Source organism: Lagopus muta, chromosome 1 (assembly GCF_023343835.1).
Source record: "Lagopus muta isolate bLagMut1 chromosome 1, bLagMut1 primary, whole genome shotgun sequence".
In the NCBI taxonomy this organism is placed as follows: Eukaryota; Metazoa; Chordata; class Aves; order Galliformes; family Phasianidae; genus Lagopus; species Lagopus muta.
The window spans coordinates 137,235,295-137,256,735 of record NC_064433.1 but is presented as its reverse complement, the minus strand read 5'-3'; the positions used below and the strand labels follow the sequence as shown (position 1 = coordinate 137,256,735).

Sequence of the window (21,441 nt, the reverse complement as noted above, 5' to 3'; positions counted from 1 at the left end):
CTAACATCTAAACTAAATCTGTCCTCTTCTAGTTTCATATGCTGGGCATCAGTACAGCCTGTGTCTTCTCTGAACGTAAACTGTTTCCTGCTTACCTAGGGGAAAAAAGGTTGAAATACTCTTGCCCTAAAGAAATAGTTTTTTAGTACTTTTGGGCTAAAGAGTGCTCTCATCTGAGTCTGAAATTTTAATGTCATTCAGATTCCTGCAAAAGTAAACCATCTGTGAATTACAGTCATACTTATTTTAATTAGAAAAGCATTAGGGCTTTAAATGTTATTTTTCAAAGTGACACATTTTTTAAAGATCAGGAAAAATTGTCATTGATGACTAGCAAAGCTTCAATTACTGCTACAGGCCTCCAGGTTTTTTTATTTTTTATTTTTTTCCTGGGAGGAGAAAGAAAGGATGGGAGGGAGCTGTTCTTTCTGTTCTTTCTGTTCTTTCTTTCTTTCTTTCTTTTTTTTTTTTTTTTTTTGTAAGAGAAGGTGTAGGATGTAGAAGAACAGACATTCAAAACTAGGAATGGATGCTGAGATGGTGTGTAGGTGGCATGGAGGCAGTATTAGCTCATACTTAATAGGTGTCAAGGGAATCTGTAAAGCTGTTCTTTAGTTTAAAAAAGGCAATTTGTGGGAGTGCTGTGTGTTTCTGGCAGTACTTTCAAAATAGCTACCTACAAAAGACAGAGAACTATAATCTAATGATATTTTACACAATGACACACATTTTCACAGTGCATTAATGAAATGTAGGAAAAAAAGCCTTAAAATTATTGTAAAATGTGTCTTTCTGCAGTGTATATGTCTGCAAAAATATTATAAGGCCGAACACATTTACAGGGCACAGATCTTTAACAAGGACTGAAGTGTTATTTTTAAAGGCTTACTCTCTCTGCTTTATTCGTTAGCTTTTCTTTACACATTTTAAGAGCCTTCCTTTGTCTCTGGCAGACTACTGACCCTGCACATGCTGACTAAATCTATAGTCAGGCATAGCTGATGTACGCTCTTAACGTAAGTATGAGTAGTACAGTATTCATGCATGTGACATTAGGTACTTATGCAAGTGCTTGTCAGGGTTTAGACTTCAGGAAAAACTGTCATTCAGCTCTCTGGGAAAGGGCAGAGAAATGGAAAGTCCTGTTTCAGAAGAACATGAAGACCTCATAATTCTTCATGCTGGTGAGGAGACAGAAAATACTGCATCACAGGAAAGGAAATAAACAGTAAGAATAAGGGCATTATAGGGAATAATTAGTGGAAAAAATCCTACCCTGGCGTTACATCAAAGGATGTTATGAACCTAGAATTCTATTCTTCCGAAATTCCAGAAGCAGGCATAGCACTAAAAAAGAAGTGTCTCTGTGTGTGAACTGAGAAACACTGGCATCAGGCAATAGGGACAACAATGGCATAGAAGGTAAACACTGGGTGTGAGGCTGGAAAACTAAGTTCAGGCAAAAATGAAATGAACACCAGGACCAAATATCAAGTGAAATATCTACAGCAAAAGAAAGAGAAGAAAACAACAGAAAAGGATCAAGAGGGATACAAATACAGAAAATCAACATTGAACAAGATAAACTGAGTTGGAGCCCAAATGTGAGATAAAAAATATCAGAACAGAAACAAGACAGAGCTGTTCTGAGGTCAAATGGAATGATACATCCTATTATTAGGCAAAGGGGATGCAATGGGCTTGTACTGTGTAACACAAAATAGTTGCAGGTGGAGGGTGTTTGGGCCAGCCCTTTGGCAGTACTGGTGAGGTCCAGACTTACTCTGCTTTGTGCTACCAGCCAATTATTTCCACAAATACAACAGAATGATATACTGCTTGGACAACATAATTTTTGCTGAAAAAATTCAAAGTATGGCGAAACATAAACACTGATGTTTTAATCATTTAGCATTAGTTTGGCAACTCCTTCTGGGATTGTTTTTATGTGATCTTCAGAATGCACTTAATTCGTAATTTTTAAATTGCCTCAAAGAAAATTGACTCTCAAAGCAGGGCTTTAAAAAAAAAAAAAAAAAAAAAGTAAAGACTTCCACCACAGCTAAGATTACTTAATAACAAATAAATAAGCTGGCATACAATTTACGAGGCTCCTGAAACAACTTTAACAATGTCCTTTAACAATGTCTGCAGCTGTAAAAACGTGGACTGGAATTAACACAACATCTTTTCCATGCAGCTACCTGCTGCTGATTTGGAGCTTCAGAAGAAACATTTTGACCGACCTTCCTCTATTGTTTAATTCACATCTGAGTACTCTTCCGATCATACCATTTAAACTTAACACCTGTTTCAAACTGTGTGATCTCTTTTCAAGGCTACTTATAGGAAGAAATGATTATGGATTAAAAGAAACAGGCTAAAAATTGAAAAGATAAGCTCAGACAGTTTTAAAGCAGTCTTATCTTTCAACCAGACAAGTATTCCTAGCAGTCAAAGGCTGAGAGATTCGCTTTTAGTGGAGTTTGGCCTTTGGAGAGCAAATCAAATTGATATAAACCATGAGTTGTTTGCATTCTGGCAAGCTCTATCTAAAGTAACTGAAGAGTTAACTGAAGACCACTGGCCTTAGCTAAACAAAATGCAAATCTCCAAGTTCTGATGAGAAAACTCAGTAAGCTATGAGCTAACTCCCCTTTATTGAATTCATATTTGTAAGCTTAACAGTGTGAGGAATGATAATCCAAACAAATGAAAGTTTCCTTCTGTCAGTAAAAACAGCCAAGGACTGCTTGTGCTCCAGATTTCTCTCACAGTATGCTAATGTTTGCAAGATAGTCATGCTGTTGGGATAGTGGGCTTTCTTTATCCAGTACATCACTGCATGACAATAAATGAGCAAATAATGTCGATTTCCTAATATAAAGGCCTTAAGATGTTCTGGAGAGCAGCTCATATGCAGCAGCCAACACTCCCAATCAATTTGACTCTGAAGTTACTAGATATCATCTTGCTCCCTCCTCTTACATTAACAGCAAAAACTCTTGCTGACTTCTCCAGGGGGTTAAACAAGTCTATTATTTTCATTCTGTCTGGAACAGGAATGGCTTGTTTTGATTTACAGATCTGATTTTCTTTTACATCAGTAGCGCTTAAAAATCACAGCAAGTAGCTAAGCTTGTCATGATCGGGTATATATTTAAACAGAAAGAACAGTTCATCTAGGCTGCACAGAGAACTAGGATGCAAAAGCAGCCTTTCATTAGTAGCTCTGCATTTTTATAATTTCAGTAGTTAAGCACATGGTTGAAAGTACACTGTGTGTCAGCTTCAATTAAACAGCTCTTTTATTGTTCCAGTTTAGTTATCTCCAGCTCAGCTTACTCAAGTAATAGCAACATTTCATAAACCTATCAACACTTCTCTAATAAACACTTTCCTCTAACACAGAAGTTGCCGAATCAAGCACAAAACCCTGGCTAGCACAAAACACTAGAGCTAGTGCTTGCTTTAATGCCTGACTAATAGAAAGAAATAAACCAAAATAAGATTCTCGTATTTGATCTTCTTCACTTGCCCTCAATTTTTAAACAGGCCACAGTACTTAGAAGAAATATTTTCTGTGAGTAGGGTTTGAATGTTGCTGTTCTGCAAGCTGATAAAACATTCTCCAAACACTAGTTATGTGAGAAAGGAAAGATAAATTGTCAAGCAGGAAATAAATGCAAAAAAATCAATTTCCTTTAACTCCTTTTTGGGAACTCACTTCAGAACACTGATTTGCTTTCCCCTCCTTCTCAAGTTAATATGACTGCTCACAAAATGAGGTAGTCAGGTACATTATCACAAGGAAGTTAAATAGCGTATCACCTAGATCCATCCAGCTATAAAATCCAGGTTTTTTCTTCTCCCCAACCCTTCTGTGGAGTTATTGTCACGCTTGTCCTGTGATGATGACACATAAGCAGGAGGTTGATTTCAGATGTGTGTTGCTTTCTCCTAAACTTCATCATTCTCAGTGTGGATATTTTAGCTATCTATTTTTGGTTGATTTATCAATCCAAATCTGCAACGACTCTTCAGGGAAGTGCAGCTAGTGGTACTGGGGAAGACATTCTTTGACTTATTCATGAAGCCAAGTATCAAACAGCTTTTCAATCCCAGCAGTGAATTGTTTGCAGTAGTTACTGCTAGCAACAGTGGCTGAATAAACTGGTTATATATGTAAACCCATATCTCTTGGATGATTTTTACTGATGCACTATAAAATTACTTTTTTTTCCTCTGGCTTTACTAGCTGACATCACCCTGGGTTCCTAGTTCTTCTTTTCCTTACTTTTCTTCCCCCTTATCCCTGTCTCATTTTTTTTTTTCTTTTTCCCTCTTTTCTTTTTCTTTTCTTTCTTTTTTTTTTTTTTTTTTTTTTTGAGTCTCCTACAGTAAAAGCATAGAGGAGACCACCCATGAAAACTGAAAACTGTATAGTCCATCTGCTTCTTAGTCACTGAGTGACAATGGTGTCTCACCCACAAGCACTCCTATTGCAATTAACTTACCAGCATCTCCTAAGAGTTTTGATCCTTTCTCATAACACTAAGTCCAACTCAATCCTTCTCCTTTATCAACTGCTGTTGAAACATTTTCTGTCCATCTTAATGCTTAAATATTGCACATGGATTAGAAGTTACGTAAACTTGTTTCTCTAAACTACTACTCCAAAAGCATATATAAGCATCCTAGCAACTAGCCAGTACCCAAACTCCACACCTGCCTCTGTAACTGGTCTGGATGGTGTCTTGTGGTATAAATTTCTGTCCTAGGCTTGGAAAAGACCTGAGCCTGAAGTGACACTGCCTAGGAGAATGCGCTGCACTTTAAGTCACATAAAGTTTCCTTTCCGTACATTAGCTTACAGTGTGAAAGGGAACACAATTTTCTTCAGAAACCGCAAATAGTAAGGAATCAGTGATGCTAAATTACAAAGTTACCCTAAGAAGATGACAGACTACTCTGTCCAAATGAAGGTGACATCACATTCTGGTGAAGATTAACTGTGGTACAAATAGGAGGAGATGGGATGGCTTCTTATTCACTGTTTTGTACCTGATGTACAGTGATCCCAGTTACACAGCTCTACCTGAGTCCAGGCACTGGTGCCTATGCAGGCATTGACAAGATGGAAAGTCTTAAGTAAATGTTTTCCATATCCCCTATTACCACAGCATTTAGTACAGCATTTATTGTAGAATTTCACATGAAGAAAATGTTTGTAGCTTTTTTTTTTTTTTTTTTAATAATTCAAGAACCATTGAAGCCTTAAAATGTGTTCACCAGAAACCTTTAAAAATCTGAATACAAATTTATAAAATGTACATGCTTAATTGAACTCTTTTTCTTCCCACAAGCATACACTGATTTTTTGACACAGTGATCACAGCTACTCATTCGCTAGAAAACTCAGAAAATCATCTTGATTCTACTCCAAAGCATATATTAAATGTCAAAAGAATATACTGTTGCAAAGGATCTGGTGGCTTGCCACAATGGAAGTGACTCAGCCAGCTTGTTTAAAGAATGATATTTTAATTGCTTTGTAGATCACAAACCTGCCAGCCTTGTAATTTACACTGCTGGAGAACAAGACGACATCTCTCCTTGGCAGACAACTTCTTCTCTCCTGCTGCTGTATCAGCCAAATCTTTATACCTAGAAAAATCAGCAGAAGTAGAGTTACTCTAATGTAGGCCTGGTTGACATTTTTGCAGACATTGTCAGTTTTCCTTTGACTTTCAACACTTTGATATCCAAACTGGGAGCGGAGGATTATGCTAAGGGTGAAGTAAACAAGGAGAACAACCACATTAAACCTTTCATATTATTAGACATGACATTGGTTAACACCGGTGTGGAAGTGAGGCCTAAAGCTGAGATTTGCTTCCTGTCAGTTGATTTGATGCCTCACAGAAAATCAATACAGAAAGAATGCAAAGCCTTACTGACTGATATCTGCTGATATCATCGGTACTGAATTGGGCCACTGAAAAGGAGAAAGTACTTTTTCCAGTATCTGTTACATGACATGGCTATTAAGAAGTAGTTGAAAAGAAAGTGACAATAATAAAACTGTTTTCCATCAATCTAAAAAGAAAATTGTCTTCATTTTGAAGGATTTCAATGAAATGCCTTGTAGCAAAGAGACTGGAAGGACCTTGATCATTTGCACTATTGGAAAGATCAAGAAGAGATTTAGTTACAACACCAGAGTACCTTCAAAGCATTTAACACTAGGTGTTAAAATGCACTTTTATGTGCCAGAGTAAAAGGAAACGATTTATACAAAGGCAAATAAGGTACAACATTCAAATTGTAACTTATTACAACATACTCCTAGGGAAATTCATGAACTTTCCACATCCTGATGCCACATATTACTATCTGTTCTTGAAGGCATATCTCAGTCTAGATATAACTGGATTTAATGAACTGGAATGTTTTTTCATTACAAAAAGCCAGTTTTGGAAAGGCAAATGTGTCACTTGTGATTAATCTACCAATGAAACAAGGTTACATTCTGAAGTTAGTGTGCCAGCTACATTTCCTGACATTTAATTTGTTTAGTACTTCAGCAGCTGAAAAGACCCATAACTCTGGTACAACCCAGACTTGCTGTCCTGAGCCCACTCGCACATCCATAGCAGGCAGAGCTGCAGGGCTGGAATGACTCCATGGACACCAGTGGTCTCAGAAGCCATAGACCCTCCAGAGCAATTTCCTCAGGCAAACCGCTGTGAACCTACACATCTAGAGTCTTCGAGCTGCACAGAGCTCTTGCAGTCTGGAAATGTCAACTGGTTTGTAGAAATCCTGCCGAGGACACTGTGCCTAAGCCTACACTAGTAAATGCTATGTGAGAGGAATTGCTTCTCAAGCCAAAGAAGTGCTTGGAAGAACGCTGGTTCAAAGGGGTCAAACTTCACCTGAGACCCTTCTAATTAGCCTTACATTTACAGTAGAAAACTGGGAACTCTAGTTTCTCAGTAGCTCAACTATGGTCCCAAAGACATTTGCTTGATGGATTGTTATTAAGGCTGTAGCCATCTTGTTTCCACACTAGCATCAACTGAATTTTCTTAGAAATCATGGATAATCACAGGTATTAGAGAGACAAAAACTGGAAAGCTCAGCAGCTGCTGACTGAAACAAATACAATTATTTAGCAATGACTCAGAATCCATGATGAAAAAACTGTGAATGTGGCCAGTCTGAAACTCACAGGAACAACCCAGAGAAATTTATTTACTCCTGAAGCAGCATCAAATCAGAATTTAAAAGGCTGAAATTCTAAGTTTGGTTCAGATTTACTTTATAACCATCCAAATCATAGGACTCAAAAGGATAACCACTCTTCACAGTTTGTATTATACAAAAGACCAGACAAAAATGGTCTACTGATTTTCCCCAATCTTCAAAATATCTGAAATTCCACTACATCAGCTTGAGAGTTCCATCACTGTTCACAGTTAACTTCTATCCCTTAGAGAGGCTCCTGGTCAGAGGAGTGTAGCCTAGTGGTTGTGGCAGCAGAGAAAGAGCTCACTATCCAGTTCCGCCACAATCTTCCTTTGTGAACATAGGAAGCCATTTCAAAAACAATTTACCCCTCTGTAAGGTTAGCTATTGAAAAGATGCATTCCTGGTCTGAGTTAGTCAAATAATTCTCACAACAGGCTGCAAAGACAGGTACTTCCACCAGTGGCTTGCTGTGAGCATTCTAGACATTTTTCTTAAAATGAGAAGAGATTGCCCTCTGGAGGCACTCTTCTCTGCTGACCATAGATGGACTCAGAAGAGAAGTTTTTAGTAGCTCCGAGGGTTCTCACCTTTAGGTCTACTTACCTGACCAACTGACTTATCTGCAGAGTGGGGACTAAGAGAACTTCCTTATTTCTCTTGCCTGTATTTTTCAGATGCATTGCCTATCTAAGCACTTAGAATGAAAAAGCACCTTCAGGTTTGGTATTACCATCTGTCATTTCTGACCAATCAGTTTTATCTTGTCTAAGGCTGTTTAAAAAAACAAAACAAACAAACAAACAAAACAAACAAACAAAAAAAGCACCACAAAATCTGCAGGTATTTTTATATCCAGAATGTTTCCTGATTTTGTTATTTTATTCTCTAGTGCTGACGCCATGGAAGTAACAGGGATGAGCAAACCACACCTGTTGGTGGCAGCCCAAATTTGCCATCGACAAATGTGAAGGTGTGATGATAAGCTTACTTGTTGTTGTTGTTGTTTTTTTTTTTTCCATTGTTTTAAACCTAATTTTAAATTAGTTAAAGTGTTAAAAATTTCTTTACTTACGGTTTAGGTACTTTTTATATTTTAACTTTGTTGGTACACTCAGTGTTAAAAACAAAGCAAAACTAAATTGATAATAAACTGATGTACAGGAAGAAATAAAAATTGAATCAACAACACTATGATCAAAACACAGAATGGTTCATCTTTAAGATATCAGATAGTTTCTAATGTGAATGGAAGCTTGTGTTCCTGTGTAGACAAGATAATTTAATGTCCTGTTAAACTTAACGCTTTCATGATCTCAAAAATAGCAAAAAGAATTTACTATTTGTCATACTTACTGTATCACAGAAAATGGTAATAAAAGTATGAATTTATGATGCAGGCTTGCATAGATAAATTTGAGTTATGTGCAAACACTGGGGCTTGCTTCTGGGGAAATGCAATCTTGAGAGTCTTTGAAACCTTCCCTTACCAGAGAATTCTGCAACCAATGCAGCCCTAGTTCAGTCAGGTGAATGAACAATTGAGTTAAATACCAGGCTTCATCTCACTGACAGATCATATATTTTGCCCCACATAAATAACACAGAGAATATTTGCAAGGCATCAGAGAGGATCCTGAGGGACGCAGTAAGCTATCTCGCTAACAAAAAACTTAAGTCAGGTAAAATATACTTCAACAAAACATCCACTGGTGAATTAGCTGTGCAGACTCTCTTACGAGACAATAGAAGACACGATTTGGGATATCCTGTTGTAATTTTGATGCTTAAAATAGGTCAGATAAATTGAGTACTGTAAGACTGTTTCTTTCCACTGAGTACAAAGACAGCATACACTCCCGACTCCAGCAAAGACATCTAATGTTAGACTGTGTACTCCTTTCCTAGGCAAGTCAAGAAGCTGATAAAAAGTAAGATGTCATGGCCTAGCCATAGCTAACCATCTACTAATGGATCCAAAACAAAATACAAACCAAGTAATTTAAAGGATTACACTGAATCAGCACATCTTCACCACCATGCAAACACCAATGCAGTGTGCATTAGGAAATGCAAGACCTCTTTGATTGTGCCCTCCTTCCATTTACAAGTTACCACCAGGGAGCTTTCCTCAGCTCCATCCTTTCAACAGGAAATCAGTGTGTGATTTCCTCACCTTTGTCCTTAACACCCTTCTGTTCCCAATCTGTCATTTTTACACATCTAAATAGAAGAAAGACCTTAAGGCTAAACAGGCTGGCACTGTGAGCACGCACTGCCAGGCTGGCACCCTCTGGTGTTTCAGAAGCTGTTCTCTGACCTCTTCTCTTTCACTTCTCATTGATGCTTTTTATCTGATCATTTTCTCCCTCACTTCCCTAAGTGCACAGCTGACAAGACTCAGCAGGCTGTTTTTTTCACCTGAGACAGAGTATTCCTGAGTTCAGGTTATGGCACAGTAACTCTCAGTAATGCTCTCAGGCTCAGCGCGCTAATTGATTTACATGCAGTGTGAACAAACAGGCTGTGGGGCTGTACTCCCAGTTCTGTATGCACACCAAATCTTTAAGCGCTGGAATAAACACCACACACTTGATTTCAATAGCACATCAACGTAATAGAAGATACTAATGGAAAGAACACTGCAAGTGCAAAGGGCACAAAAACAAGCAGCTCCAAATCAACAGCTTACATAAACCACATAGATGTCCTTGAACTGAAGCCTCAGAACTACTGTTTTATTTCTTTAGTATATGCTATTCTTTCTGTAAGGTCTTTCAAAATGACAAAGTCAGAGATACCTACCAACTGCAGTCTAACGTCCGTTGTCAGAGGACAACTTTTAATAACAGGTCTCAAATCCTTCCTGAAAGCAACTCCTTCTCTCTATGTCATTGTCTTGCTTCAAAAACAAAACCACATATGGCAGACACTGAAGCTGCCTTATAGCAATTCTGAGCAAGGCAGTTTTAAGTGTTAAATATCCAAACACAGCTTACGCACAAAAAAAGTTGGTCCTGACAGTGCCATTCATTGTATTGCAGTTTGCTCTTCTCTTTCTTGCATTTATTACAATGTATTCTGTTCGCCAAGTTAAAATAGCATGATTCAGTAACATCTATTCAAAAGGTAGCTAATAAAAGAAGGCAATCCAAATTAATCTGGATCATGCTAAAAGAAATGCAAAAATTGTCACCACAGAGGAATAAAAACAGGTTGCATTGCCACGCTGAATTCTCTTTTCTTCCTTACTAAAATTCTTTTCTTTCTTTGACAGTCAGTAACAGCTTGATGTATTGTTATGTCTGTGAAATATGTGAAAGAGATGGACTTTGTTTGCAATACTTGTCACTATATGCTCATAACTCAAGCTCTTCAGTTTTGTTTGTTCGGATTTGAGGAGGATCGGGAGAGTGGGTTAGGCATGGTTTGTATTTGAAAAATCTATCAAGTAAGAGCTGAAATATCTACAGGACCTATTTACTGCAGAAAGAGGGTAACTACAGGATGTCTGGAAATTTTTCAAGTGATAGAAATCTCGTAAAGACAGTCACCAGTAAAGAACAGGATGGAATTTTGATTCAAGTTATGTATGTACAAAGGATACACACTTGTTCCAGTTCTCTATGTTATATCCACTTTTTTTTTTTTCTTAATTAAAGGAAGAACCTAATTATTTTTGAAATATGAGTACAAGGGAAATTCCAGCTAATTAGAAAAGGTGAAATAGACTATTTTCATTTCCAAGAAAAGAAAAGAAAAGTTATTCAGCCAAATATCTGTACAATACACATAACACACGCAAAAAGCTTGTTATCCAGCATGATTAACATATTAACATCTAAATCAGGTATTCAAAATTTTGGCCAGAATAAATCCAAGAATGGAATGAAGAGAAAGATAAATTCATAAAGAACAGATTAGAGTAGACAAAATAGATCGCATTTGTAGCTTTTTTTTTAATAGAAGTATAAAAGGGCTATAAGTTTCACCTCTATGTGAAAGAACCATTTTTGGATTGAGTCTGCTTCATGCATACTTACAGAGATAATCCAAATTGGTGTGGACATGAAAATACATGCATGAAGTGCAATTTGCCTGACAGGTATGAAACGATGAAGAAGTATACATGGCAATACACCAAAACTCTACAGTAGCTGCCTACTGCACTAGTACAACAGTGTGCAACAACCTATAAAGCAACCCAGGACCAAATCGCTAGATGTGAAGACCAACTACAACTAAGAAAGACATTACAATTTAAGTTATTCTGGAAAAAAATGCGAGCAGTTTTATTTTCTCTGGGTTGACCTGATAGACATTTGTAGGCAGAAAGAAATCTGGAAAGCAATAGCGCTACTAGTGACCTTACAGCAAACTGCCCAGTTACAATAGTTTAATTATGGAGTTTTTAATAATGCCACCAGATACCAGAAACTTTTCAAGTGATGAGATATTCTGATTTCTTCCTTCAATGATTAAAATTTCATTCCTTACATAATGGCAGACAACCATGTATAACATACCTATGGAAAAGGGAAAATATACTCAGGTGACATAAATGGTATGTAACTGAGAAAAAATAGCTACATTAAGGACCAGGAAACAGAAATGGAAATGACTCAGAAAATCTGCAGGGCAACATTTTACGGTGACCTACATGTGGGTCAGCCATTTGTCTCAGTGCTGAGTTTGGCTCAGCACAGACTTTTGACGGAGGATCTGGGCCACGAAATTCACTGAATCAGAGTAACCTTGTGCAGGAAAAATCCATCTGGAATATTTTAATTTAGACTAAATAATATATAAAATTAAAATCTCATATAAAAAAACTACTTTGGGAGGGGTGACAGACAAATGACTTACAAAGATTTTTTTAATTTCCTAAATGTTATGGGTTTTTTTTGCATTAGGTTTTGTCATCCTCAATCTTTTCTAGATGTCCAAATATAACTTTCTGGAGAGAAGAAATAATGAAGATATATGTCTTAATCCTAGAATATTTATTCATATACTTCACGTAATTAAGCAAGGGTTTCCTCATCTCAGACAGCAGAATAATAAACAGACTGTTCAGCTCTTGAGATTAGTGGATTCGGCTATGCAAATGAAAAGTGAATTCACAACACCTGCTAAAGATTTGCATTACAATACTTCCGCATCATCTTACTTAAAGCTGACATTCCCATTCAATCTAGATAAAACAATGTAAAAAATGTATCTATTTAAAGAAGTAGCAAAAACTGTCACTGAATCAGAAATTGAACAGACTATCATTCTTGTAACACAAACACCTTCAATTCTATACCTTCAATTCTATATATATAGGTTTACATTTACCTCCAGATATAAAAGCCTTCTCCACAGCTAACTTCCTTTTCATGCTTTGGCACTCCTTAGAAACACACACAGAGCAGGAAAATGCTTCCCTGTATGTACAACATACTGACTACAGAACAAACTTAATGTTATCAGACTCCTAATTTGATTCTGTATAACAGAGATGATACAATAGTGGTGTAGTGAAACCAGTTTCCCTTCTCCACAGACACTGCCATGTGAAAAAAGGGCACCAATAACAAAAGTCCTGCAAAACTCAAACATCTAAAATGATAGAAAATCAAACGCTATGCTCTTTCAAAAAAAATCAAAATAAAAAATATAGAGATCAGAGCAAAGGAATTTCTGGGAGCTGGAGTCTAAACATGACTGAACAGACAGGTAAATTTCTGCTGTTTCCTACCTCAGAGAAAAAACCTGCCCTGTGAGTCTGAACAACACCTGGCTGCTCATGCTATAAGGAAACATAAGATGACTTTTTTTAAGATCACAACCCCACAAGGCAAGGCCTTTGGTGATTACCATAGTTTTGCACACATGTCTTCCAGGAAATTCATGGCTGGGCCTCACCAGCAGGCCAGTGCTAGGCAGGTTAGGATAGAAAGTCATTCTTCAAAGAGCACAGGACAAGGCCATTACTGCTGACAGATCTGAACAGTCATGGATGTGATATTACAAGAGAGGAGAAATTAAGAAAGGACTTTAAAACGGTCTTCCGAAAAGGATGTGCTTGGGTCTGGCTCTTGTCTCAATTTTTGAAAGACTGAAAACCTGCAAATAGGTTGTGTAAAGCAAAATGAATCATGGCACAGACTTTTAAGGAAAAATACACAAGGCCTTTTCAGAAAGGTGATGAGACTGTGAGCTGCAATGCTGCAGCCAAACTAGGCATGCACAGTTTCCCATTTGGTCTCCTGTTACCAGAGGGACTGCTTCTTCCTTGGCTCTCTGGTTGCCAAGAAAGCAATTCCAAGTCTACGTGGAAGAACACTGAGATAGAAACAGAATGCAAAATCAGAGTTAAGGGAAAGAGGAATAAAACTGATGTTCCATCTCGACGATTCTTTATTTCTTCTTTGCTTATTTTTTTCTCTTTCGTGCAATCAAATAACAGAAACACACTAAGTCCTTCTGAGATGGTTTACTAGTAACTCAGAAGAGGTAAATCAAGATTGTGAGGAGGGTTTTGGGGACCTGCTTAAACCATACAGGCAGAACAGTTACTCTGAAAGATCATCACCACCTATATGTCTTCTGTGAGAGTTTCCGTTGTGCCCTCTGAACACAAGGAGAAGAAGTATCACTCTGGGTAATGGGGATTCTTCTGGCTCACAATGGGTAACAATTAGACAAATTGTACTGCTGAAAAATCAGCATTTTCCAAGACATCTGAAGGTTGCTCCCTTGGGCTGTTGTATCAGTACTAGAACAGATTCTGCTCTCATTTACTGTTGAGTACAGCAGGGATAGTTCCGTAATCGATGATATTAAATAATTGCAACACCGGCCTAAGAAAAACAAAAACAAAAAAACCCCACAAACATCCACTGACTAATCTACATATCCCTTGCACTGGATTTTTTTTTGCTTTCAGATGTCTCCAGTATTAACCACCTACTATTATTCTGTCTGACTATGAAGTCTAGCTTCAGGAGGTCTCATTACAGATTCTTGTGCTGAAGATTAAATTCTAAAGAATATCAGGATGCAGTTAAGGAGAAAAAGGGTGCCATGAATATCTGAGTTGAGTGGAAAGAATTTAACAGCTGCAGAACCACAGAAAGAAAAAACAGCAGGAGGGTCACCGTGGCTTCTGACTGTGGGGCAGTTGGACTGCATTTATACAAGTTTGACGAGCACACAGACCAGTCAAAAGCAACTAATTATATTTTTCTAGGGACCAAAAGCACAGAGTTATATTTAATTAATCAATGAATGCACAGAAGTGATTTTAAAGCTATACAGCAAAATTAATTTACCCGTGTGACAATTTGCACCATAATTAGATAATTCAAAGTTCCTGCACAGTGCTATTAGCATAAACTAATGTGTTCACAGTTACTTGCTTAAAATGTTTATTTTAAAGATAGCTGTTTGTGTTAATTTAGTAGAGTTAACATTTTAATAGGTATTTCCTTTAAAGGCTTTCAACATATAAGGATTATTGAAGGGATTAGTGGTTGATAATATTTTCTTTTAACAGGTTTATTTCTGTGGCAGGTATTTAAGTGAAGTACCACATATAAATCCATGTCCATTATCTTTGTCATTAGAGGCTGTCAGCAAATTGTGTAGTACTCAGGAACTATTTTGATTGAAACAATAAAGTTCTGGAAACAGTTGACATTATTTTTAACATTAACAATTGATGTTATAACAATTCATGTTATTGTTTTAGGCACAGAGATTTGGGGATCCTCTTGGGATATGGCTCAAGCACCTTCAGTATTCATATTTGCACTCAAATATTATTTTACTTATTTTTATAATCCATTTTTTTAGGTGGAACCTTGTACTGTGGTATTTTAGTATTCTGTGGAAGCATGATTAGAAACAGCAAGAGTTTTTAAATTCACAGATGTAAAATACACATAAGTATTACAAGGATAACATGGAGGGTTAATTTATGATTTAATAGATGTTTAGTTAACTCTAAAGGATGAGAAATGTCAAATTCAGGCAGTGGAAGCTGCATGTCAGTCCAGAGGTACCATGAGAGGCATATAATCTGGAAATGAAATAAACATTTAAAAAATCCACAAACATTTCTTTAAGTTAAAGAAAATGACTGGAACTGCCAGAACAGTTCAGCCACAATTGTGTTTGCTGGAGTCCTTTTATATTTATAGTTGCACAAGAAAATGAATCTAAATAAGAAAAAAAAAAAAAAAGAAACGGTGGAAAACACCCCCACTCCTAGCATACACACAGGAATGGAGAGAAAAAAATACCTTAAGATTCTCTTTGAAAAAATGCAAAAATATGATATGCTCTATTGCAGAAAAAAATAAACTTCATGTAGGAAGTTCCACTAAGATTTATACATTCCAATACAATCTGACATATAAATAAAACTGAAAGATTTTTCAGATTGGACACCACACATTCAGAAACTACAAACTGTCAGCTGTAAAACTGACCACACCACCTTTACTTCCCTGTATCTGTGTATTTTATTACTGAGTTATACCCCACCACTCAAGGGACCCCTGTTCATGCCGGTCTTGCAGAACTCTAAGTACACGACAAACACAAATAACTCAGCTGACTTCACTGAAATGACACCAGAATTTACATCCAATTACAATTGCTTTACAAAATGAGGGCTGAATTATAAAGCTTAAAAGATGCCTGGAAAATGCTGAAATTTCTCCTTCTAAATAACAAAGCTAGACTCCTCAACAACCATTGAGAAGTCTGATAAATTTTTCTCTTATACTCATTTGTGTACGGTGTCAGTGAGCCCCAGAAACACCAACTGTTTTGTGACTGTGACATGTCGCATGAGGACTGCTGTTTAGCATGTACAATACTGCTTATTCTGCAGCCAGGAGAACTGGTGGTACCATGGTTTAGCTTCAACAGCTGCTTCTGCCTTAACTTCAATATGTTCTCTGTTTTTTTGCTGGAGCCCTGTTAAAATTCTTTAATTCTGTACCTTGCTGTAGATGAGATCCAGACTGACCCTGTGAATAAACCTAGAATAAATACCAAATAAACCCAAGATGAACAATTTGAATCATATCCTAGAAGTACTCATTTCACTCTAAGTCTAATCTAATTAGTTGAGTCCCTATATGCACCTGAAGAAACCTAACATTAACCAATTTATTTTCTGCATTTTCAGTATTAAAGATGAATAGCATAGAAAATGAAGTCAAGCAGCTGCAAAAAAACACCAGTGAATGAGGTAAAACATAGTATTCTGTTAATGTTTAGTATATGTTTAACATATACAGATACTTAGTTCATTCATAGAATTATAGAAAGACCTTAAAGAACATCAAGTCCAACCACAAGCTAACCATCCTACCCTAACTCTAACAGCCCTCCGCTAAATCATGTACCTGAGCACCACATCCAAACGGTTTTTAAACACATCCAGGGATGGAGACTCAACCACCTCCCTGGGGAGCCAATTCCAGTGCTTAACAACCCTTTCTGTAAAGAAGTTTTTCTCAATATCCAACGTAACTTATCCTGGAGCAACTTGAGGCCACTTCCTCTCATCCTGTCACTGTCACCAGTGAGAAGAGATCAACCCCACTCTCACTGTAAGCACCTTTCAGATATTTGAGGAGAGCAATAATGTCTCCCGTCAGCCTCCTTTTCCCCAGACTGAACAGCCCCAGTTCCTTCATTGTCTCCTCATAGGCCATATTCTCCAAGCCCTTCACCAGCCTTGTTGCCCTTCTTTGGACCTGCTCCAGCACCTCAATGTCCTTTCTGTACTGAGGTGCCCGAAACTGAACACAATACTTGAGGTGAGGCCTCATCAGTGCTGAGTTCAGGGGCAGGATGACTTCCCTGGTCCTGCTCACCACACCATTCCTGACACAAACCAGGATGCCGTTGGCTTTCTTGGCCACCTGTGCACACTGCTGGCTCATATTCAGCTGACTGTCCATCAGTACACCATCAGTGCACCATTCAAATTATGAGAGTCAGATACTACTAATATCACACTGTACAATTCAAATGGCCTACAACCTCTAACACAGTCCCAAATATGGAGTCACATCTAGGCAAATCCCTAGCTGATATACACCAACTCCACCTCATGCAGTTTGCCAGGAAGATCATCAGTGGACTCTCAGTTCTGCTCATCTCTTACAGTACAATCAATCTCTTACATCAGCAGGATTTAACAAGAGATTAATAATTTAGCATAATTCTGAGACTGCCATAAATTATTCCAAACTGCACTTCATTATCAGATAGGTGGGCAAAAAAGCACAAAGATGATACATTTAAATGCCCCCACTGAATTGCAGTTAGAAGTACAGTCTATTTGCGGTTAGGTTTGAGGACAAGGAGTACTTATAAGAAATAAAGTAATAAAATAATACAACAGTAAATAAATAAAATCAAACCTTTCTTTGTAGTGCAATTGGTGTTCGAACTTCACAGAAATATCTTTACAGAAATATTAAGGTTTCGGATTTCTCCATTTCTTTGTGGACATATGTTTTTGAAAGCCCAAGGCCAAAGTTTGACTCTTACACTTAGGACATCAAATTTTCTTGTACTTTTCATCTAGCCATACATGAATAAAATGAGTCTCCTCCAAAAGACCTCCATATTTTTTAACACTTTAATACTTCTGCATAATTATTAAGGCAACTTCTATATAGAATTTGATAATTACCAAAACTGACAAAAAGATCACAGCATTAAGCTTTGTTGATGACCTTCATTCTTCACTAGAAATTAGTCATTACCATTTTTACGAATTTATGTTAAAAGCACTCTCAAAATGATGGCTTCAAAATACTTCATTTACTCATCTTTTCTTGCATTTAAAAAGAAAGACAAACAGAAACGCTCATCCTATTTATTCTATCAATCAGAAATACAGCTTCCACCTCTAGGTCCAAAGCTGCAATCTACACAATGCTGATACCTGCTTGGTATAAATTGATACAGTGGTACCAACTTACATCTACTTTAATGCAATTCTGCTTTTTAACAGCAGTAGACTGTATCTTGTTCTCATTGCAAGCATTTAAGTTACCATGGTGCATACCAATGCATTGCTCTACAACAAAATTGATTGATATTACTGTATAGCAAACAATAAAGCTAAAAAGGCCACTCAGTGTGATGACCTATAAGCAGACTGCAAAGTGGGCATTCTCACTAATGCCCTGCTTAACCTTCTTAACTTGTTCACAAGCCTCTGAAATGATTTGCTGCATTTTTTTTTCAGTTCACAAGTGGTCATGATGTTACACCCTCCAGAGGAAAAAAAGACAGAGAGAAAGAACTGAACACTGCAATGCTTCTGAACAAAGAGAATTCAGATTTGCAAAGATAAGTCCTACAAAAAATCCACAAACATAAACAATACATTGGTGCAATGCTGTATCAGTCAACACTGCAAATTTGATCAAAAGTTCGCAATAGTTATTCCTAATGGCTTTATGCCATTTGCAGAAGGACAAACGTTGCTAGACAAATGCAATGACATTGCCATGAACTTAAGCTTTCATGTTAAAAAAAGGCTCCTCTTCAGAATAATCTCAGCAAAGTTAGCTGTCTGGATGAGTTAGCAACCATTCTCTGAAGTCATTCTGGATCTTGTGCTAGACCACTATTAGAGCATTTTGGTATCAATGAATGCTGCCTTGAATAGAGCTGCAGACTTCACGATCTGTGGTTAAATATAATCTCTACAACCTTCATACTCAAAATGAGGAAAAACTGTAATTAGACCAGGTTTTAAAAATACTTTTTTCGCTCTCACTGCTAATATTACTGTAAGAATCTAATATCATTGTGTTCCATATGTTCTTTCCAAATATTTCCAATTAAGATAGATGTTTTGCCATCTAATTTAAAGTTACTTTTAAAGAAAAAAAAAATAAAAACAAATAACAAGAATGTTAATACTTATTAGCATTCTATTTTCAAAGCATTATATTCTTTAAGATTTTTTTTAATTGATTCCACATGGATTAATTGTTACAATTTAGATATTCAACATATTCTGTACACAGCAAAAAATAAGAGTTCCCAAATTAAATAAATAAATAAATAAATAAAGGAAGGAAGGAAGGAAGAGGATGAGGAAGAAGGTCTAGTATTATGTCTCCAAACTTTGACATAACTCTGTTTTCCTAGTTAGAATAAGCAACTGTTTATAAGCTACATGACTGCATGTGCATAGGCGCAACTAAAGAATATATTGATTCAATTTGAACCATTTTAATAAAACAACTGGAAATGGCAAATCATATTATTCTATAGATTGATTTCTTCTGTAAGAGATGTCTTTACATGCAGCCTTTTGGCTCTCCTTGACAGCATGAAATTTTCTGTCTTTTTCCTTGAGCAGCAATTGAAACCAGAACAGGAGTTGCATAATGAAAAAACAATCATAAAAAAAATCAAGACAAAATTGAAAGAGTTAAATCCAGAAAAGACAGGCTGGAAGCCTGAGAGACAGTTATAAAATTCCAGGAAACACAAAAAAAATGCTGAAATAAAGAAAAGGAACATCAAATTAGCAGACAATTATTCAGGCTTTCTGAACATTTTGGGTTTTTTGGTCATAGAAACTCATCAGTACTCATCAGCTACTAAATCAAAGTTTCAATTTTCCTAGCAGTTCACATAATGGGCAGAGATTTTTGGAGGGTCTAACAGTCCTCAAAGAGTGCAGCAAACAGGCAGGAAAGGCTAACAAAGATGTCTTCATTCAGGACCTGAACAAGACCTTGCAGTCTCCATTGTTAAGTAGGGATCTAGACACAAGACCTATGTGTGACACATGTACCTTGTTTTTAAGGTGGAAGATAGTTCATAAACTGTTCCTTGCCTCAGGAAATTAAAGCACTGGCAAAGCAAAGCACTGAGTATGGCTTAGAAATTTAATGAACCACATTAAAGAGGAAAAAAAGAGGAAAAAACAATTTTATTTTTAATCTAATTTACAAAACATTAATGGTAGAGACAGTCATAGAGGATGGTACCAAAATAGAAGTGTTCACAATGAATGAAACAGAGAACCTTTGTGCCTCTTTTTTTACCTTACCGTGCCTGAACAGCTGCATTCTGCTTCACTGAACAAGAAATATAAGCTCAGTTCATTACCCGGGATGGATCCTTGATCACTATCAGTATTGTTAAAAATTTATATTCCAAATGGCTTTTACATGTCTTCCTCCAGCACCAAGTGAGGTGAATGACACAAAAGTCAGCCAGAATCCATTTTATTAATTGATGCAAAGAGATTAGGTCCTAGATATAAAACTTGTACAGCCAGGCTCTGCCTGTGTCACACGGTTATGAGTCCTCTTATTCTATTCTGTAGTAGAGAACATAATGAATATGCATTTCTTTTGCCACTGCACAGAACAGTAAAAAAAAAAAAATAATAATAATTGCTGTGTTCCTACCAGAGTTCTGACTGGTTATCCTGGGTGGTATTAACTTCATTTTAAGTAGGATAAGAAAACGCTAAATGCTCGAAAGAAACAGCCACCTGCGGATAGCCATTTTTTTGACTTGGAGAGAGATGGTGCTGAATTGTTCTTTGTCAGTATTTAGTTCTCCCTGTTGACTACATATGGGTGGCACTCATTAGGCTTGACCTACATGGTTAATTTGAAGAAAGAGGACAGGAAAACGCCTCCCACCTCCAATCTCTGAATTACAACCCGTTTTGGTAGTTGTACACAAGTTTGAGAAAACATTAGAACCCTGAGGAAGTTGCATGAACAGTTCCTACTTCTGTCATTATTTCATTGTTTTCCTTCTTCCAGGAAAAGGATATTTCAGAATATTTTACCTATGCACACAATTTTGGCTGCTAATTGGAAACTGAACTCTTTCCAGTGTTGCTCTTGCTGCTTTCTTTCTTAAAAATAATTTCAAAATCTAGACCCTAGAGATATTAACTCTGATGATAAGAGCAAACTTTCTCAGCAGTTCAAAATGCATTCTATTTAAAGCTTTTTAGTTTAAAGCTAAGGCAAAGACTGATTTCTGACTCTCTACTCGAAGAGCTTTAGAAACTGAGCCAACACTGCAGGCAAATTCAGCAGAAGCACTGCAGCTGGAGTTGGCAAATCCTCTAAAATAACATATATCATTTTACAATTAACTTGGTGCTGCCTGTTTTTACAG

General features: G+C 36.9%; 1 protein-coding gene across 6 annotated transcripts in view; it reads right to left on the bottom strand.

Moving 5' to 3' along the window:
* The window catches only part of MYO16 (myosin XVI), a 373,785-nt gene that overhangs the window by 59,651 nt on the left and 292,693 nt on the right, over nt 1-21,441 (bottom strand). For all 6 annotated transcript variants that reach the window (XM_048957497.1, XM_048957167.1, XM_048957264.1 and 3 more), the window contains exon 28: nt 5,568-5,667. In XM_048957497.1, coding sequence (XP_048813454.1) covers nt 5,568-5,667 — 100 coding nt within the window. The remainder of the gene's footprint in view (nt 1-5,567; nt 5,668-21,441) is intronic.